At 41.4% G+C, this 21,572-nt stretch overlaps 1 protein-coding gene and 1 long non-coding RNA gene across 2 annotated transcripts in view; one reads left to right on the top strand and one right to left on the bottom strand.

The window, feature by feature from the left end:
* The window catches only part of LOC135114912 (uncharacterized), a 221,033-nt gene that overhangs the window by 12,300 nt on the left and 187,161 nt on the right, over positions 1-21,572 (top strand). The gene's annotated exons all lie outside the window — the stretch shown is intronic.
* Positions 8,574-21,572, bottom strand: part of LOC135114900 (indian hedgehog protein-like) — a 108,072-nt gene continuing 95,073 nt past the window's right edge. Inside the window, exon 4 of the mRNA XM_064031139.1 lies at positions 8,574-10,793. Coding sequence (XP_063887209.1) covers positions 10,006-10,793 — 788 coding nt within the window. The 3' untranslated portion in view covers positions 8,574-10,005. The remainder of the gene's footprint in view (positions 10,794-21,572) is intronic.

Below are 21,572 nucleotides of genomic sequence, written 5' to 3'. Positions count from 1 at the left end.
AATAACAATATGTATTCACCCTGCACTGTGCCTTACCTGCTTCACCTGCCTTACCTGTCCCGTTAGCACCGAGAGCCGCCCAATTTCCTGTCCCAGTCCGGATGTGTGGCCCTCCCTCCCTCCTTCCCTCCCTCCCTAAGACTCACACCTCTATAACAAACTCTCACAAACATCTCGTAACTCAGCACCTCTCTCGCCACACGCCTCGCCCCGCCGCCCCACACGCCACGCACCTGACGCGTCGCGGCCGTTACCGTGTTGTTTATTTGCAATTTGCTCTTTTTATTTGTCTCTTCTCTCTCCCTTTTACCCACCTGCTGGTGTCTCGAAAGGAATATGAAGACAGAGATTTAGTCACCTGTCTTCCAAAATGGCCTACCTATGCACCTGTCTTGTGTGTGTTGGGGGGGGAAAAGAGAGAGAGAGAGAGAGAGAGAGAGAGAGAGAGAGAGAGAGAGAGAGAGAGAGAGAGAGAGAGAGAGAGAGAGAGAGAGAGAGGTGGAAAAGGAAATATAGAAAAAAAGAGTTGATAAATAAACAATGATTGATCATATGATAACTTTTTTATTTATTTGTATTTAGAAAAAACTAGGTATGTAAGTTTTTTTTTGTTTATTTTATTATTTATCTATACAACTGCGATTATGTATGTGTGTGTTTGTATAGTATGTATGTATATATATATGTGTGTGTCTGTGTGTGTGTGTGTGTGTATGTATATATGTATTTATGTATGTATGTATGTATATTTGCTTTTATGTACTACGCATATGTGCAGTACGAGTACATCTGGCTGTTCTGTATACGTCTGTGCAAATATGTATGTATTGCTCTGTCTATCTAAGGAAATATACATGACAACGAAACACACACACACACACACACACACACACACACACACACACACACACACACACACACACACACACACACACACACACACACACACACACACACACACACACACACACACACACACCAAAAAAGATAAACATGCTAATGATGGAGTGTAAAAAGCGCCGTAAAGAAAGGAAAAACAAACTTGAAAAAAAAATAATAAATAAATAAAATAAAAACGCCCTCTGAGGAGACAACGCCAAATCATCTCATTGAGGGCGGCAATGGCGAGGGAATGGTGGAAAGGGTTGAAGTTTATAGGGAATTATACTCGCCATACGTCACACCATTAGCAGTAAGCGTGACAGCAGATGACAGCGCGGTGCCAGGAGGGGCAGCAGAGGAGGTGCTTGCCGCCCTTAAAAGACGTGAGGCGTGAGTAAAGGCGCCAGGGGGGGGGGCGGGGTTGGGGAAGTATAAATCATGGCTGGGAAAAATCAGGATAAGGAAAAAAAAAAAAAAAAGAAAAATCGTATTCTTTATCATTATTGGCTCTTTGTATCTTAATCAACATCATTTTTTTTTATCACTTATAAAATAATCCTTAAATGCAAAGGAGATGAAAAATATAAATACATTTTTTTTTTTCATTGATATACATTTATGAATACTCTTAATCCTTTCACCGCGACATGCAACAATTTCTAATACTAAAAACAAAGTGTGAAATAATTATAAGCGTCTGCTAGAAAAAAAAAAGATTAAAAGAATAGATTTTTACAATTTCTAGCCAGTACAATGTATAGAGGTGGCTGTAGGACGAGTACCAATGTCTCAAGAGTGTCTAGTGATTGAGGACAGAAGTGCCAAATAGCAGTGAAAGAGTTAAGAATAACCTACCTGGGAAAGCTAACGTAGGCGATGCAGCAGCCTTAAATAAATGATTAGGGACATTCATTCTCCTCTCAGTCCTTAGCAAAACACTGGCACCACGCGAGAGATGGGAGGGATTCCACAACACTTTGCCAAATTAATCTGTCTAAATAGTACACTTCACTAATGGACTGAATGTGCGCTGGATGAAATATCTCGGAGTCCCCCATGAAGAGTGGTTTCAAAATATATAATTGTGAAGATACTAATTGGGTGGAAGACAGTATATGTATGTATGTATAAAATCTGTCTCTAAATCATTACAGAGGCATGCTAGTGATTTTGTAGAAGAATGAGTGGTGTACTACTTCTCTATCAGTGAAATGTTACCTTATTTAATTATACGTATATACAGGTCAGTGGAATAAGACATTTATGAGTTTATGACTAGAAGGAATCGCCCTTATTTTTTTTTTTTTTCTTGGAGGGGGGTCCTTATTGAAATATATACTAATTAAGTTTGTATAGTTTGACTCGAATAACGAAAATCTTTGTATAAACTGGAGGATATTTTGAAAGACGGAAGGGTGGCGTTTCTTACCAGTGTAGCTGTTACGTGGTTTATTTGCAATTTGCTCTTTTTTTATTTGTCTCTTTTCTCTCCCTTTTACCCACGTGCTGGTGTCTCGAAAGGAATATGAAGACAGAGATATATATTTTGAAATCATACAAGGAAAGTCATTCGTGGTACAGTCATGGTCAGTACTCGAGCAGCCTTAATCACTCAACGTCACTGTGCTTAACGCTTTCCTTGCAGTGTTAGGTCCTGCGGTGTGGTGAAAACATCTTATTTTTATTGAATTTACTTTGTTATTTATTTTTATTGTTTTATAGGAATTTGTTGGGGACTAAAGGTTGAGGTGAAACGCAAAGCACAGTGAAGCAAGTGAGGAATATTACTTGACTTGCTGGGACTGTATAATGCAATAGAAATACCACAGCGAAAGAAGCAAGACCAAAAAGAGATAAGTAATTATTCTCCTGCTATACCAGTCACCAATTACATACTAAATTCTCTTGTTCTTGTTGATGAACCAAAACCACGTGCATTTCTCCTTTCCTTAGTAAATGTCTATTACTAAATATTCACCTTGCTTCAGATATATGAAAAGTCGTCGATAAGTGAGAGATGTTTAGCTTCCAAACGTCTCATCTGTGCTTTATATACACCTCTCCTTTAATTCCTGCTTCCATTGTGGCTGCTCTACTGTCGTGTTAGACAGCCGCTGCTTCTCTCTTAAATATATAGTAACAGTGATGTATAGTATTCTGTCTTGTCATTCTCTTTCTTTTAGGTTATCCCTTTCACTTATGGCTTATCAAGTTACTCTGTATTCTACCGGTCTTTTCACGCTAAGTGCTCTTCTGATCTTGCTAACTGCGTGCCTCCCCTCCTCCTGCGGCCTCGCTGTCTCAAGACTTTCTGCTTTCTCTCACCGTTATTCTATCCATCTCTCTAATGCAAGAGTTAACCAGTATTTTCAATCATTCAACCTTTTTTTCTGGTAATCTCTGAAACTTCCTGCCTGCTTCTGTATTTCCTCCTTCCTATGACTTGAACTCTTTCAAGAGGGAGGTTTCAAGACACTTATTCTCCAATTCTGGATGATTCTTTTGACTTTTCTTCAGGGACTGGCATCTGAGTGGGCCTTTTTTCACTCTTTGTTGCCTTTGGTCAGTGCCATTTACATAAAAAGTCTATTCTGTTCTTTTCTATTTATTAATTAATTTATTTGATTATTATATTAATTTATTTATTCATTTATTTATTCATTTATGTATTTATGTATTTATTTATTACATCATACAACCATGTAGACAGGAATTGCATGACTCACGAAGGGCTGCCATGCACTGCCTAACCTCTTTCTGTGATCCCTTGATAAAAGAACAGGGCAAAATTGTCATTGCCAGTGCTTCAGACACTCAGTTCCTTTATACCTAACAGCAAAACTTTCTTGTGCTTCCAAAACTCTCAGCTGTTTCCCTTAAAGTTACTAACATTTTCAACTAAGGAAACAACTAAAGAAATTTCAACTAAAAATTTTTTATCTCAACTGACACATCAGCTTCCATGACCCGTTTTCTCTCTCTCTCTCTCTCTCTCTCTCTCTCTCTCTCTCTCTCTCTCTCTCTCTCTCTCTCTCTCTCTCTCTCTCTCTCTCTCCGTCAGTTTTCTCCCCTCCCAGATGTTGATCCTTTACAGGGACCTCAGTTTCCCTTGTATGGAGTACTTGCTATATCTTCTCCAAGCAGGGTGGAGTCAAAACCTTTTAGTAGACTGTCTTCAATCCTTTACACTTCACCACAGTGTTCCATATTCGTTATTTTCATGATAACTGTTCTTCTGAACCTACTAACTCATACCCTCCCTGTCTCGCGGTCTGGCTGCACAAGATATTGAGTCACTTACTTTCATCCGTAAAGTCACCTTACTACTGCAAGGGTTAAGGAGCACTACTTTTATTTTTTCATCTTTATTCTTTCATCTTCTTCACAGGTAAGTTTTGAAACATCTTATTCATTTATTTTTTTTTCAACTTCCATTATTTTTAATAAGACTTAAAACTCGTATAAGAGAGAACATCAAAACGTGTGTAATATTTAATTGCCGTCCTTTTTTTAAACCTTCTCGCTAATTTATCAGGGAGTGGCAGTGAAGAAAGTTTTCATTTTTTTTTTTTTTTCAGAAGAAGTAATTAGTTGTGTGCCAGTGTAGTGGGATGAAATTACTGTTGTAGATATGTTTCAGTTCGATGATGTGACTTGCGCAACATGAGTCCTTGGTAGAGATGAGGCAGTGCTAATTAAAACCTGCTATGCTATTTGGCACGTCTTTCATTAATCACTAACCACTCAGGGAAATTTCTTCTCATTCTCCCGAACATTATACTGGCTAGGAATTGTAAAAACCTATTCTTTTCCTCCCCTTCTTTCTTGGGGGATGCTTATCAAGATTGTGACTGATACTTTTTTTTTCATTGTTTCACGCTCAATGTTATTTTTGTGGGTTACTGAAGGAATTCTAGTTTGTATCGATAACTTTCTAAACATTTTTTTTTTATTACTTGTTATTTTCTCATAAAGACAAATGTAGATGTGGTACTACATTAAATATCCATCTCTATCTATCTATATATCTATCTAACCATCTATCTGTCTATTTGCGTGTGTCTAAAAATGCCTACACACCTTCTTGCCTACTTAACATCTTACCTCCCTGCTTGCTTGTCCGAGTCATCCCCGTAATTCAGGTGAAGAAGCAGCAGTGTTTATTTGCCGCAATGAGCTTCACTGTTCATTGTTTTCAGTGGGGTGAATGGTTGCATGTCGCAGTGAAAGGGTTAATCACGTGGTACTTACTCCTCAGCTTTGTATGTAATGAATAATGATTGAGCAAGTCGTGTTATTAAAGAAATAGATTGACCGCTTGATTACAAAACATAATTGAGAGTTTCAACACATCTGCCTATCTATCTAATATATACCTATCTAACTAATGCCTATCTTTCTGTATGTCTGTCTGTGTCTGTCTTTTTGTCTTCCTGTCTATTTTTGTCTGGTTTTCTGTCTGTCTATCTGTGCGTCTATGTTGGTCAGTCATTCAGTCAGTCGATCAGGTCCATCAGTCTACTTGCTCTCTCTCTCTCTCTCTCTCTCTCTCTCTCTCTCTCTCTCTCTCTCTCTCTCTCTCTCTCTCTCTCTCTCTCTCTCTCAAAGATAGACGTACAAATAGACATACAAGTGGATAGATATAAGCAGTGGTGCCTGAATATTGAGGCAGTTACAGACCAACACTTTAATAAATATCCAAGGGGGACCAACCCATGCATCAGTGAAGGCAAATGATAATGTTAGTGGTGCTGGTCCTTTTATTAATATCCTACACCATCTCTCGAGGTGGGAGTGACAATTTTCTTGTTTGCACTTATTCTTTATTTCCTGGCGTCTCTCTGCCCCGTGCTACATACAAGACAGGGCTCGGGAAATATGATAGATGTACAGATGGATAAATAAATAAGTATAAAAAAAGATTAAGGGTCTTCTCTTCCCGCCATGCAATCACAGAAAATGCAAACGTGGGACTTACTTATACGAGGAAGGAATAGCAAGAGGAAGAAACTGAGACTGTGTGTGTGTCTGTGTGTATATGTGACTATGACTATGACCGATACTTTTTTTTATTTTTTATTTTTTTATTTTTGTGGGTTACTGAATTAATTTTAGTATGTATAGGTCACCTTTTGAAAAATTTTATGATCAGGTTGTTATTTTCTCGTAACATAAAGACAAATGTAGTCGTGGCAGTAAATAGATTACCCATCTTTATCTATCTATCTTTCTATCTATCTATCTATCTATCTATCTATCTATCTATCTATCTATCTATCTATTTATCTCCCTAACTTCCTATCTGTCTATTTGAGTGCGTCTAAACCTGGCTGCACACCTGCTTGCCTACTTAGCTGCTTGTCTGGCTGTTCGCTTGTCCGCGTCATTCCCGTAATTAGGCAACAGGAACAGCAGTGTTTCTTTGCCTCAGTGAGCTTGACGGTTCTCCAACACACCAACCCATTCAGAGCTGTAGGTAATGTCCAAGCTTTACTAAATCACAAATTTCTAATCATAAGAAACTGAATAAAGATGTAACTAGTGGATGAGACATTACAGAGGATGTTTAACTCTTTGATTATGAAAAAAATGTCACCATTAACTTCTAGTGGCACCCTGATGTAATTGAAGGTAGCGTTACTAAAAGGGTGGAACAAGGGTGCATCACTGTTCTGGCTGAGGTGTATATTGCACGGATGTGATGGAAGGGAGAACAAGATCTGCGGAAGTAAGGTCTGCTATGCTCACGCCAGCCATTCTTGTCCCAAATGTGTATAGTTTTTGCTTTAGTATGAATTACTCCTCATAGGAAATACATCAGTGTGTGCTATAATAATTATTGATCCCTTTAATATCCAGTAAGTCCGCATGCTTAAAAAGTTTCTGCGTTGTGTCTCCAAATCTTCTAGCAGGATCTAACTAAACTTATTGAGGCTTTCAGAGTTGTTTTCATGATTTCAGGAATGTTGTAACAAGAATGCTGCATTTCCATACAAGCAACGTTCTGAATGGTGACAAATGACGACCATACCAGTGAATTGGTTAGGAACCTCGAATGCTACAAACGGTACCTGAACTTGTATTAAGAGACAACATTCATTGCCTTTTACTTGTATAAACATAGACGTTACTCACTGCCTCTACTCTTATTTAATTCCCAAAATCCACTCATCCAGGCTTTCATGGAGCTGTTTTCCCATTTATTACTGACTTCAACACCACGTATACTCAGGTGTAGGCAGGTCAGTGCCCCTTGAGGTCTTCCCTGCACTCCCTTGACCTGTCTGGCAGAGGCTGTATTTATGAACAGGAAAAATAAGACGATTGCAGAGGGCCAGCTGAACTAAACAAGGCTGCCTCTGATACATATACAACGAAGCTCCTTGCTATCAATAAGTAGAGAATGCTGTTAGGTGATATTAGCTCTCCAATCATAAGGCATAATTTTCTCAATTAATAAGCAAACTCAGGTCAGTAAGGCGTGGGAGATTCGATGTGTGCTGAGAAAAGACATCGTTACTTACCTATTCATTTATTTTTTATCTGTCTGTCTCTCTGTCTCTGTGTGACTGTCAGCTTCTGTGTCTTTCTGTCTGTCTTCCTGTATGTATGTATGTATGTATGTATGTTTTTTCTTTTTCTGTCTGTCTGTCTGTTTGTTCTGTATCTATCCTGCTATTTCACATTGTTGTAATAATGCTATTCCACTATTGTTGTAATAAACAGTTACACTCTTTATACAATGAAAGGTATTCTGCACTCTCTCTCTCTCTCTCTCTCTCTCTCTCTCTCTCTCTCTCTCTCTCTCTCTCTCTCTCTCTCTCTCTCTCTCTCTCTCTCTCTCTCTCTCTCTCTCTCTCTGGAGCAGCAAAACACAGTGGTTCTCATATAGTTTATTTCAGCATAAGTTACAACAGCGTCATTGGGTCCGGGGCGGGGCGGGGCGGGGCTGGGGCGGGGCTGGGGCGGGGCTACAATATAAACATTTAGGCGGGCTATATACAACAACAATAACAACAACGACAACAAGCACACGCACAAGTAACTGGGGACATGAAGTGGTTATGGAAAGAGAGAGAGAGAGAGAGAGAGAGAGAGAGAGAGAGAGAGAGAGAGAGAGAGAGAGAGAGAGAGAGAGAGAGAGAGAGAATAATATTAATGACATTTAAGACTTAAGGGTAATTCTAACCGTTTTAATATCTTGCTGAGAGACAGGGAGAGAGAGAGAGAGAGAGAGAGAGAGAGAGAGAGAGAGAGAGAGAGAGAGAGAGAGAGAGAGAGAGAGAGAGAGAGAGAGAGAGAGAGAGAGAGAGAGGGTGAAAAACTTGAAGCAATGAAGACCGGGATACTTTTTAATATCTACCGAAGAGAGAGAGAGAGAGAGAGAGAGAGAGAGAGAGAGAGAGAGAGAGAGAGAGGGACATGGTTTGCGGTAAAGACACATTGTTCAAGCACAACTGTTTACGGAGGTCATGTTTCTGGCTAAGGCACGTGAAGTTTGCTGGCGAAATGTTGTCACTCATGACTGGCCGTGTACTCGTCCACACACACACACACACACACACACACACACACACACACACACACACACATATACGCACACGCACACGCAGGGAGGGTATAAGGGGATATATATATACATCAAATACAGCGAATGTTTAATATGCGAGGACAATCACAACACACACACACACACACACACACACACACACACACACACACACACACACACACACACACACACACACACACACACACACACACACACACACACACACACACACACGTACATGCTACACATATATTTAGGTACACACAAGCATGTCCACATATATGAGTATATGAACACATACATATTCACGTATTTATTTCAGTTTTACACAAAGCTCCTCCTCCTCCTCCTCCTCTTCCTCCTCCTCCTCCTCCTCCTCCTCCTCCTCCTCCTCCTCCTCCTCCTCCTCCACCAGCTTCTCTCACAACGTCCCTCGCCAATGCACAGTGACTCAGACCTCAGCTGTCCCGAGTAGCCCTTCAGGTCCGTTGTCCACAGCACTACACTCTCAGCAGGTCGGTCCCTCCTCGCTCGATCCTCATCCGCTGCCACCATTTGTTCATCATCTCGCCACGGACACTGATCACTTCTGCTTCGTTACACTTTTTTGTTTGTGTGTGTGTGTGTGTGTGTGTGTGTGTGTGTGTGTGTGTGTGTGTGTGTGTGTGTGTGTGTGTGTGTGTGTGTTTGTCGGTTTGTGTGAAAGGTTGGTGAATGGTTTTTTTTTTTTTTTTGTTGCTGGTTTGTTGGTGTTTGTGTGTTTGTGTGTTTGTGTGTTTTTTTTTTTATTTTGTTTTGCGTGGTTTTGATTTTTCTTTCTGTTTCGTGTATTTCTGTTGTTACTTTATTCCTCTGTTTTCTTTTGTTCTTTTTTTTCTGATGTTTCTTTCCTTCTTTCCTTCTTTCAGTTTCTCTCTCTCTCTCTCTCTCTCTCTCTCTCTCTCTCTCTCTCTCTCTCTCTCTCTCTCTCTCTCTCTCTCTCTCTCTCTCTCTCTCTCTCTCTATCAAACACACACACACACACACACACACACACACACACACACACACACACACACACACACACACACACACACACACACACACACACACACACACACACACACACACACACACACACACACACACACACACACACACACACACACACACACACACACACACACACACACACACACACACACACACACACACACACACACACACTCACGCATCATGCAGGCAGACATACATACCCACACATTTACACGCACGCACGCACGCACGCACGCACGCACACGCACATACCTTGCAGTCATTTACATAAACACTTTACATATTCAATTAGGTGGTGGGAGTGTACTTGTCTCCCTCCTCCTCACCTGCAGCCACGTCGCCGCCCTACCAGGTGTTGCATCTCTCTCTCTCTCTCTCTCTCTCTCTCTCTCTCTCTCTCTCTCTCTCTCTCTCTCTCTCTCTCTCTCTCTCTCTCTCTCTCTCTCTCTCTCTCTCGTCGTTGCGGAGGCTGGGTGTCGCATCCGTGGGAATAACGCGTGGTGATTCCTGTGTCGGGTGGGCGGCGGGCGTGGCCACTAGGAGTACACCAGGTGTGAGGGCAGCAGCCAGGAGGCCAGGGTATACAGCATGCGGGGGTACCAGTGGATGTGCACCGCGTCGCCCTCCCGCAGGCTGTTGGTGGCGACCTCCCCCTCCCGCCACCTCACGCTGTCCGCCGTGGTGTTGGTGGTGCCATACACCGGAGCCTGGGCCTTGGCGGGCGGCGCCAAGCCTCCTACGGATCGCAGCAGCGTTAGCATCGCCTCCCGCAGGTTGATGTACAAGCGCACGGGCAGGAAGGCCCAGTGCGCGATGGCCTGGGAATCGATGACTGCGTAGCAGGAGGCCACCACGCCGTCCACCACCACCGTACCCTCGGCCGTGAGGGGCGCGAACACCCCCGCGCCCACGTGGTGGCTTACGCTGACCAACTTTTCCAGCCTCACGCCGCCCTCGCCAGCCACCAGCAGAAAGTCCCCAGACTCCAGGCGGCCCGCCAGCACCACGCCGCCGTGCTGCAGGGCGTCCTCCACCGTGGGCGTGGCCGAGGGGGCCAGGCCACCCTCCAGCAGGAAGATGAGGTGCGAGGATGTGAGGGTGAGCGTGGTACCGCTGGCCGTGGTTAGCCGCAGGAAGGAGCGGGACACACGGGGATCGCGGTGCAGGAACATCAGCACGGGGCTGAATGCCAGGGAGCCGTCCTCCCGCATCACCTGTACCAGGTCCCCCGCCCGCACGACCTCCAGGGGCACCGAACCCTGGGGAGTCACCACCTCTCCTCTGCCAGGGAAGCACCCGCCCAGCTTGCTGCCCGCTGACTTCTCTGTAACACAAAGAATGACATGAAATCATACATCTCTCTTCCTGGCCAACAATACACCTACCATGGCTCCACCACCACCACCACCACCACCACCACCATCACCACCATCACCACCACTACAACACGAGCCATTCCCCCATCCCCCATGACCTCGTCCCCAGGTAATAATGCAGGCGTGCGTGAGAGGCCGTCTGGGAGTGCATGAAGGAGGCAGGAGGCCGGAGTGATGCCGGTGACGTGGCAGTCTTCATGATACAAGAGACGACCCGTTGATCTTATCGCAAATATTGGCTTCGCTCTTCATGCTGTTGTTGCTGCGGCTTCTTACTTTCTTGCGCGTGTTCATTTTGTTCTTTTATTCTTTTCTTTGTCTTTTATTTTATTTCTTCTTCTTCTTCTTCTTCTTCTTCTTCTTCTTCTTCTTCTTCTTCTTCTTCTTCTTCTTCTTCATAGTCGTCGTTGTCGTTGTCGCTATCTTCCTTCTCCTCCTTCTGTTGTTGTCATTTTCAGCATCAGCTCCCGAAGGTGCTGTCAGTGCTTAGAGGAGAGAGGGCTTCTCTGTTGGGGTGGGCACTGTAGTTCTTTAGGAACACACGGGAGGTTTTCAGCCACTCGAAAGGGAAAGGGACAGAACATTGAGCTAAAAACTGGAGAACTGTATAAAGTCTTTTGTTCATGTGTCTGTTCTTGGTGGTGAGGGTGGTCATAGTTTTTGCGGTGGTGGTGATAGTGGTTGTCGTGGTGACTGTGGAGGTGGTGGTGACTGTGGTGTAGTGGAGCAGTGGTGAGGTGGGAATGTTGGTGTGAGTCCTGGTGAAGGTGGTGGTGCTTGTGAGGGTTGTGGGATGAGAGAGTGGGCAGGAGAGGGCTGGCTGTCAGGGAGGGGAGGGAAGGGAGGGGCAGGTGGTGAGGGCAACAATTACCGCCTCCCTCCCCCCGCCGTGGTCCCGGCGGACGGGCCGCCAGCACGCCGCTAATACCTGTAATACTCGCTATTTAACGGTTATGTCACTTCACCGCCCCGACCAATGGGAGACATGGGAGGAATGTGAGCTTAGGATCTGACCAATCAGCGGTCACGGCGAAGAGCCAATCAGGACTCGAGGCTGAGCTACAAATCAGCCAGTAATATCCTGCGAGACAGGCAGGGGTCAGGAGGTGGCCACCTCTCTCTCATTTTCTTTATTTTCTCTACCTCTCCGAGGCAGAGACGTGGCCTCCACCTCACGCCGAGTGCCGCGCCGCAGCATGGCGGTGTGTGTGTGTGTGTGTGTGTGTGTGTGTGTGTGTGTGTGTGTGTGTGTGTGTGTGTGTGTGTGTGTGTGTGTGGGCTGAATAAATAATTAGATGAATAAATAATGAAACGAATATGTAAGTGAATAATTATATATATATATATATATATATATATATATATATATATATATATATATATATATATATATATATATATATATATATATATATATATATATATATATATATATATATATATATATATATATATATATATATCAGGTCAGTCCAATACATTGAAATAAAAGTGTCTGACGGTGGGTGTGAATGCCATCTTGTGTGGGGGTCAGCGCCGGGCCGGTGATTTCAACAGGCCAATAAATATGGATCGAAGCATGTTACGAGAGAGGGTTATTGCTCCATATTGAAGTCAATGATGGTCTGATGTGTGTGTGTTTTTTTTTTTTTTTTTTTGTGTGTGTGTGAGAGAGAGAGAGAGAGAGAGAGAGAGAGAGAGAGAGAGAGAGAGAGAGAGAGAGAGAGAGAGAGAGAAAGAGAGTCGGTCGTCGTTTCCTTACTAAAGCAACAAGGAACAACAAACTCTACCTTAAGTCATTTAAACTCTGAGAAGTATCTCAAGGAAAAATCCTCAAGACACATGTGATAGGTGTGTGTGTGTGTGTGTGTGTGTGTGTGTGTGTGTGTGTGTGTGTGTGTGTGTGTGTGTGTGTGTGTGTGTGTGTGTGTGTGTGTGTGTGTGTGTGTGTGTAAGGCGGCAAGGTATCCCCGCAGACTACCAGGCACACTCACTTGGCCACCACTGCCGCGGATAACTACTGTGTCAGCCAAGGATCAGGTTTCCCCCACTTCCTGCTGGAGCATTTTTCGTTGCTCACCTGCCTGACTCACCTTGTCCGGCTAGACTCATCCCTAGGCATTTCCTGGACCTGCCGCCCCCCACCCCCACCCCACCCACCCACCCGCCCTTCATAATGGGTTATTTCCATGGCGGGGTGTGCCACAGTACTTGACATTTTGTGAAAGAGAGAGAGAGAGAGAGAGAGAGAGAGAGAGAGAGAGAGAGAGAGAGAGAGAGAGAGAGAGAGAGAGAGTTTTGAATTCTTGTCTCTAGTACGTGTGAATATTATTGGAGATTATACGTGTGAATATTACCGAAGAAAAGATAAATAAATAAATCTACACCGTTAAGCATAAACTCTGTACTGAGACTCAAAGATTCAGCTATTTTACCTGGAAATTATGGAGGTCGCAGAAACAAACAAACAAAAAAAAAATAGAGCAAGGTTGTTTTCTTTTTTTTTAGAATTTACCTTTTAAAAGACTGGAAGACCAAAGATGCTGCTGCTGAACTCCTTTGTTGGAACCACGATATGATTCTTGCTAGCTTAATTGGTTTTCTTTTTTTTTCTTTTTTTTTTGTTGTTATATTTATTTTTTCATGTTATGTGTAATGCTATGATTTTTTTTTTTTGTAATGTTTGCTTTGTAAAGTCATGAGGATTTCCCTGTTTTTTTGTGTTATTATTATTATTATTTTTTTTTTCTGTTTTGCTTTATGATGTTATGAATGTTTTCGTTTCCGTTGTGACTGAATTTGGTTTTAACGTTTTGATTTTCCTTATTTGTTTTGTTGAGTTTTTTTTTTTTTTTTTCTTCTTTTCTGTCGTCTGTACTTGTTAAATACTCTAGCTTTAACTAGCCAATGTTTCCGTTTGCTGTGTATGTTATGAATATATTCTTTTATCTTTTCTAAATGATATATACTTCATTTATAACATTTGCACTACAATTCGGAAGATGTGAACAACAAACACTGAATCATTTCCTGGTGTGGTGTTGGTATAGTTACGTTCCTGAAGTGTTCCGCAGCGGGTGTACTGCGCTTCAACTCTCGGCAGGTGAGTTAGCAAAGGCCTTGGTAGAAACTGGTACACTTTTTGTTCCTTTTCTTTTGTGGTCTGCACGTGTATTTACTAAATTCCTCTTGTTGATTTGCGTCATTTTTCTGTCCCTCAATCTCTGCTTCGATCAGCATTGCCTGAACTTTGGCCCAACAAAACGTGCACAATTTGAACGTTGCGGTGTCCTCTGCTGTCGCTCGGGGCCTCGCCTTTTGTGTGCCGCCGCGCCGCACGCCGCCCCGTGAAGGTTGGGGTCCTCCTCTCGCCACGCTCATTATTGTCTCCCCTGCGTGTGTGTCCTTTGAGCGGCGCGGGTCGCGGTGTGCACGCGTGGGAGGACCGTCACTGTTCTGCTGCGTCTCGTATGAGATTTTCTATCATTCACTACGGCAAGAGTAAATTGTGTATCAATTTTGCTTCCTTCTTATCTTACATTTCCAGTCACTTTTTTCTTTATTTTTTTAGATTATTTATTCTTCTTTAATCATTGAATTGTATGTTAACTTTATTTCCTTCTTATCTTTCCAGTCAGACGTTTTTTTTTTTTTTTTAGATGACTTGTTCTTTTTTAATCAAGTAGCGTCCTGCCACTGCCCCATACAGCAGGCAACAGAAGCACCCACTCGCTGCTGCAACCGCCAGGCCAGTTAGATTTAATTTTTCCTTTGTGATATGAACATTTTAATACTTGCTTCTGATGGACGCTCTTTGATGCTTATTTGTTCATTTCTCTCGCAATGTTATGCATATCATCAAAATTTCTGAATCCTGCGCCATGAAGGAACCATCAGACTTGTTCTTGGCACGCAGCACCGAAGTGTGGCTGGTGGCAGCCCCAGGGTATCCTGTCAGCCGCTGGGCACTGTATTTAATGGTTCGGGGAACTTGTCACTGTGATGGAGCTATGTTTTCTTTTTATGTAGTAAAGGCGTTGGCTAAGGGCAACAAAAAGGACTCAAAAAAGAGCCCACTGAAGGCGCTAGTCCCTAAAGACGATGAAAAGGAATATTTAAAATTCTAAGTGTCTCGAACCAATGCCTCCTAAAATGTTAGACTCTTAAAGTGCTTGACGAAACACATCTTGTATGCATGTTAATGTTCTCACTAGGAAAACTAGACACGATTCACTGATAGGTGAATGATTGAGTGATGCGGCGTGGCTGTAGGAATGATGTATGCTGAAGACATTGTGAGGCCAGAGTGCCGCGGCCATCTTTTGCAGGCCTTCAGTAGGCGAGCTGGGTGTTGTTGGTGGTGATGGAACGTACACCACATTTTCTTTCTTCAGAGTCGGCCAGCCTGAAGGTTCAAGGGGTTGTAATAGTTTTGTGTGGGGAAGGAAACCGGCAATGTGTCATCACTGCTTCCTTCTTATCCATTTATTAGGAAAGTTTTTGGCTTGTAATGCAGTGTGTCTTTGTGTCGCCACTTCCCTTCTTGCCTCACCGACCATTCCTTGTAAATTGTTATACTTAGCTCAGGAAAACGGAAATTCCCAGTGTTCTTCAAATTTATTGTCTCATTGAAATGCAAGAATTTTAATACAGTTTTCTTTCCTTTTGGTTTCTTTCTTCGTTAGATTTTTTTTTTTTTTTACATCACATGAGCCTGAATGAAAACACGAATTGCCTGGCTTTCAGTATAGAAGAGGTTGTATTATTTATTAATGTATTTACTTATTTATTTATTCATTCATTTATATGTATATATATATATATATATATATATATATATATATATATATATATATATATATATATATATATATATATATATATATATATATATATATATGTATCGATAGATTGATTAATTCATTTATCCATGAATTCATTCACTTATATGTTTAATAATTCATTTATGCATCAATTTGCCTACTCACTTATTTATCTTTCCATCCATATACATATTTTATTTATTTACCTATTTTTTTACTCATTCATTTGTTTATTTATTTATTTGACATTTATTCATTCATTTATTTGTTTATATATTTATTTATCATTTTTTTCTTATCAAACATGAATATTTGTGTGAACATTGAGGCAATCCAAGCGCCACAAGTCACTCCCACACTCCACTCAGGTGACCAGCGTGTCGAAACCCTCCTCCATTTTCTTTCTCGCGCTTTCAGGTTTTTCTCTCTCGTGGTTCACCATCAGCTTTGTTTTCTGGGAACGCACATTTTTCTTGGGCCAATATTTATTTAAGTAATTTCTTCGTGGTTACCTCTCTCTCTCTCTCTCTCTCTCTCTCTCTCTCTCTCTCTCTCTCTCTCTCTCTCTCTCTCTCTCTCTCTCTCTCTCTCTCTCTCTCTCTCTCTCTCTCTCTCTTTTTCTTCTTTTTTACTTCTATGTGTGTTTTTGCGTGAGTATCGTTTTCTCTCTTCAAATAATTCAATATTGGGGCAAAGCAGAGGTGACTTCCAGGATTTCTTCGAAGTATCTCTTTCTCGAATGATTTCTTTAAGGACTCGTGGCTTACAGAGTTACCTTTTGCTTCAATCCTTCTAGTTCATTTATTCATTTGTTCATTCATTTATTATTATTATTATTATTATTATTATTATTATTATTATTATTATTATTATTATTATTATTATTATTATTATCATCATTATTATTATTATTATTATTATTTATTTATTTATTTATTTATTTATCTATTTATTTTATTTATTTATTTATCTATTTATTTATTTATTTATTTATCTATTTTATTTATTTATTTTTTTTGTGTGTGTGCATGTCAAGGAGATATTTTCATTACTATTTCTGCTGGAATTTTTGTTTTAGTTTTCGTATTTTCTCACTTATAAACGTGCCCATAATTTAACTAAATGGGAAAGAAAAAGAAAAAAAAAATAGATAAAAAACAATCTCGCTCAAATACTGTTCCTTCCCTTCAATAAAATATATGTAAAAGAACAGGAGAACCAATAAAGAAGCAGTCAATATAGTTTTTGATGCGTCTTGGTGCTTCTCCTATGAAACAATTCAGGTCGCTGGGAAGTGTTTTCGGTTCGTCTGGCATAACTTTTGAATGTTATCGCACATATGTCAGTTCTTTGTGTGCCGCTGCGTCCATCCGATTTTGTTGTTTATGTGGAGATATCAAGAATACTACGGACTTCTCTTATATTCTCCTTATTCCTCTCTTAAAGAATTCTGCGTCCTTTATTCTGATTTTATTTAGACCTATCAATTTTTTTTTCTTTCTTCAGTCGCTGCTCCTCTTCGTTTAAACGCCTCAAACTTTAATAAATGCCACAAAAAACTTCTTGTATATTCCTTAATCCTCACTTGAAGAATTCCATCCCCTGTTCCTGCGTCTCATTTGTACATCTTGTTTGTTTTTCTTTCTGTTCCCGCTTCTTTGTGTGATGTTCATGTACAGTATGCAGAAAGGAAGGTAAATATATGAATAGATGAGCAAATAAATATAAATAAAATACATATACAAATACAACAATAGTTTATTTTTCTCATTCACATGGAAATTTCCACGTCCTTTTGTCTTTGATTTTTACATATATATATATATATATATATATATATATATATATATATATATATATATATATATATATATATATATATATATATATATATATATATATATATATATATATATATATATATATATATATATATATATATATATATATATATATATATATATATATATATATATATATATATATATATATATATATATATATATATATATATATATATATATATATATATATATATATATATATAGTTTGTTTAAATAAGAAAGATATTCTCTTCTCTTTTTTTCTCTTTCACTTCAGCTCCACGTCATTCTGTCTTCCTCTTCTTCACAGTTCGCCTCAGCCAGTCACCACTCTTGCGTTGTCTCATTCACAGCCTTCTCTTCTCGTCTTCTTTCTTTACAGCATACAAGAAATACAAGAAAACCACAAGACTTACTTATGTTTCCCTAATAGCCATGAAGAACTTTGCTTATTTTTTTTTTTTTTCCCTGCCTCATTCATTCACCAGTCAGCCTTGCGTCACCTCATTCAGTTTCATTTCCTCCTTATTCCTTTCCCTTCCCTTTTTTTTTTCTCTCTCTCTCTCTCAGTTCTTTAAAAGTCCAGACCATTCATTGTGCTACCCGTGATGGTTATGAGTGAGCGAGTATACACACACACACACACACACACACACACACACACACACACACACACACACACACACACACACACACACACACACACACACACACACACACATCTTCACGACCCTATTTGTCGAGAGTACGTAGTCAATGCTCCATCCCTGTCTCACTGTGCCGTCTTCCACCTGTCTCTGGCCGCCATTCTCCTTCGCTTAATCTGTTTATCCTTGTATAGCGCGGCCAAATATCCACCGAGCGGCGCAGTTAGTCTTATATATTAGTCATTTTTCACGTCGAGGAGTGCAGTGGCCTCTTATTTCGGCGGTGCGGTTCATGTAGAGACAGACCGTATGTAAGCAGTACTTGGGGGTGTTGTTCTGGTGGTGGTGGTGGTGGTGGTTCACATGTTTACCTGGGAGGAGACGGCCAGGCTTGTTTACTCTTTCTATGGAGTTTAACGGTAATGTACAATGTGGTTATTGTTGTGTTTTTGCAGGGATGGTGGGGTGACTTTTCTTTTTTTTTGTCTTTTGTCTTGTTTATGTTTGTTTTGATTTATTTCTTTATTTGTGTTGAATTTTTTATTTTTTTTATTTTTTGTGTGTGTTTGTGCGTTTGTGTTGTGTGCTGTGTTATGTAAGTTATGGGGCGGATGGTGTGTGTGTGTGTGTGTGTGTGTGTGTGTGTGTGTGTGTGTGTGTGTGTGTGTGTGTGTGTGTGTGTGTGTGTGTGTGTGTGTGTGTGTGTGTGTAGCTTGGGTTTTTATTCCTTAGTTTTTTTTGTCAGTATGTTGTTGTTGTTGTTGTTGTTGTTGTTGTTGTTGTTATTGTTGTTGGTTTTCTTGTTCTTGTTTATATTCTTCTTGTTCTTGTTCTTCCTGTTCTTGTTCTTGTCCTTATTTTTCTTCCTCCTCTTCTTCTTCTTATCATTATTATGGCTCTTTTCGCTATTATCACTATTATCATTATTGTTGTTGTCGTCTTTACATTTCCTTACACTTACAAACACACCCATGATTCGACAAAAAAAAAAAAAAAAAACGATAAATTTTCCCCGCGTCCTCCATCGATTACTGGAAGATTTACTGGTGCATACTTACGCTCGCCCTTCACTCCTTCACTGACATGCTCGCTATTTCCTCCCTTCACCATAATTCTCCCTTACCAGCCAGCCATCATAACCTCCTCTTATCCACCTCTCTTTCCTCTTCCCTTCCCTTCTCTCCTCTTTTCTCTTATATTTTCTTCATTTCTCTTCTTTTCTTTTCTTCTTTTCTCTTCTCGTCCTTTATCTTCCTTTATGTTATCATCTCTTCTCTTCCCTTGCCTTCCCTTCCCTTCCCTTCCCTTCCCTTCCCTCTCCTCTCCTCTCCTCTCCTCTCCTCTCCTCTTCTCTCCTCTCCTCTCCTCTCCTCTCCTCTCCTCTCCTCTCCTCTCCTCTCCTTCTCTTCTCTTCTCTTCTCCTCTCTTCCTTTCTCTCCCTTTATCCTCCTCTCTACATATTCCCCTTTGGATATTGACTCTCTTTCCCTCCCTCCTCTCGTCTCTCAAACCTTCCTCCCTCCCTCCTCCCGTCCCCCTCCCGTGTCCAGGTGATGAATGGCCGTCTCACCTGTGTCTCCCGTGTTCCCGCAAGTGATTACCTGGAGGAGTTATGCCCAGGTAACCACGACGGGCGAGGGAAAGTGGTGACGGACAGACGTGGAAGGAAAGACGAAGCGAAAGGCAGGGAAGAGAAGGAAAGAAGAGGTTTTAAAGTGATAAGTGTAGATGGAGAGAGAGAGAGAGAGAGAGAGAGAGAGAGAGAGAGAGAGAGAGAGAGAGAGAGAGAGAGAGAGAGAGAGAGAGAGAGAGAGAGAGAGACTGCAACATCCTGAGAAAAACACACACATACACTGGAACTCTCCCGCCACACACACACACACACACACACACACACACACACACACACACACACACACACACACACACACACACACACACACACACACACACACACACACACACAGACACGTCGGGGTGGGACAGGGAGTCACCAGCGCCACCACAACCGGACAGATAACACGAGATGGACGTTCTTAGTTTGTTCTGCGCGTCTTGAGATTAATTACGCAGATCTCTCTCTCTCTCTCTCTCTCTCTCTCTCTCTCTCTCTCTCTCTCTCTCTCTCTCTCTCTCTCTCGCTGGCTAATCACTGCATCTTGAGGTGAGAGGGGCAGTGGATGGCGGTGAGGGAAAGACGGATGTTGCTGGGACTAGTTAGAGGAATGGGAATAGCGGTGATGGGGTGATGGGGTTACAGGTGGTATGAGGGATGGACGGTAGGGGTGATGGGGGGTGCAGGGGTGGAGGTGGAAGAGGCGGTAATGGTGGAAGAAAGCACTCATGTATTCTGGAGACGAAGACACATAGCGGAGAAAGTAACGCCTTCACTTAGTATTTCTTCATGTAAGTGGCTGAGCTTCCGTGAGGCTGACGAGAATGCATCATCATCATCATCATCATCATCAGGATAAAGACCCCCCTCCCCTCCCTCGCTTCTCCCAAAACCACATTTTCTCTCGCCACCACAGTCCTGTCCACCTCACTAATGCAGGAGTTAACCAGTGCCTTCACTCTTACACCTTTTTCACTGGCAAGCTCTGGAACTCTCTGCTTGTGTTTGTTTTTCCCTTTCCTGTGGCTTGAACTGTTTCAGGAGAAGAGTATCGGGTTATCTACGGAACTGAAGTGGCCTATATTTTTTTTATTTATTTATTTATTTTTATATATATATCACTTCGCTTTGACTTGTTTTCTTTAGGAGCCGCAAATCAACAGGCTTTTCTCCCTCATTTTTGCGCCTTTTGTCAACCTCTTTCATCCATAAAAAAAAATTGTAAAAGCTTCCATAGATCACATAATAAGCCTTGGTTGGATCACGCTCACTGCAGTCAGTACACGGCGGGAAATATGAGGCAGCCGTGCAGTGAACAGTGTGCGCAGACCATAGGAGTGTGTTTCTGCCTTAAGTTTGCGAGACACTCAGACCAATTACGTAAAGTCAAGTACTGCCAAAGAAAAGACCATCAACTGTATTAATCTCTTTGGCTTAGCTCTCACATCCAAACAATCTCTATTTGGAATTACTTGCGGTTTTCCAGGGTGTTTCTCATGATTCTAGTGATAGTTTAAAAAAAAAAGATTCTTCCTTATCAATACGAGAACATAACATCCATGAAAACCCAGCTAATCACGTCTGTGGCCCTTTGCAAATACGAGACAACAGAAAAATAAAGAAGCATCCTTGAGAACCCGACTTATCATCTCTGTGACCTTTGAACATACGGGCTAAACTGCAAGAACACAAAAACAATCTAGAAAACCCTGCCAGTCATCTCTGTGGCCTTTGAAAACACGAAACTCAACAGGAAAAAAGAAAAAAACACCCTAAAGAACCCGGTTAACCATCTCTGTGGCCTTTGAAAACACGAAAC

Source organism: Scylla paramamosain, chromosome 2 (genome assembly GCF_035594125.1).
Source record: "Scylla paramamosain isolate STU-SP2022 chromosome 2, ASM3559412v1, whole genome shotgun sequence".
Lineage (NCBI taxonomy): Eukaryota > Metazoa > Arthropoda > Malacostraca > Decapoda > Portunidae > Scylla > Scylla paramamosain.
The sequence above is the reverse complement of the archived record's forward strand: the minus strand, read 5'-3'. Positions and strand labels throughout refer to the sequence as shown.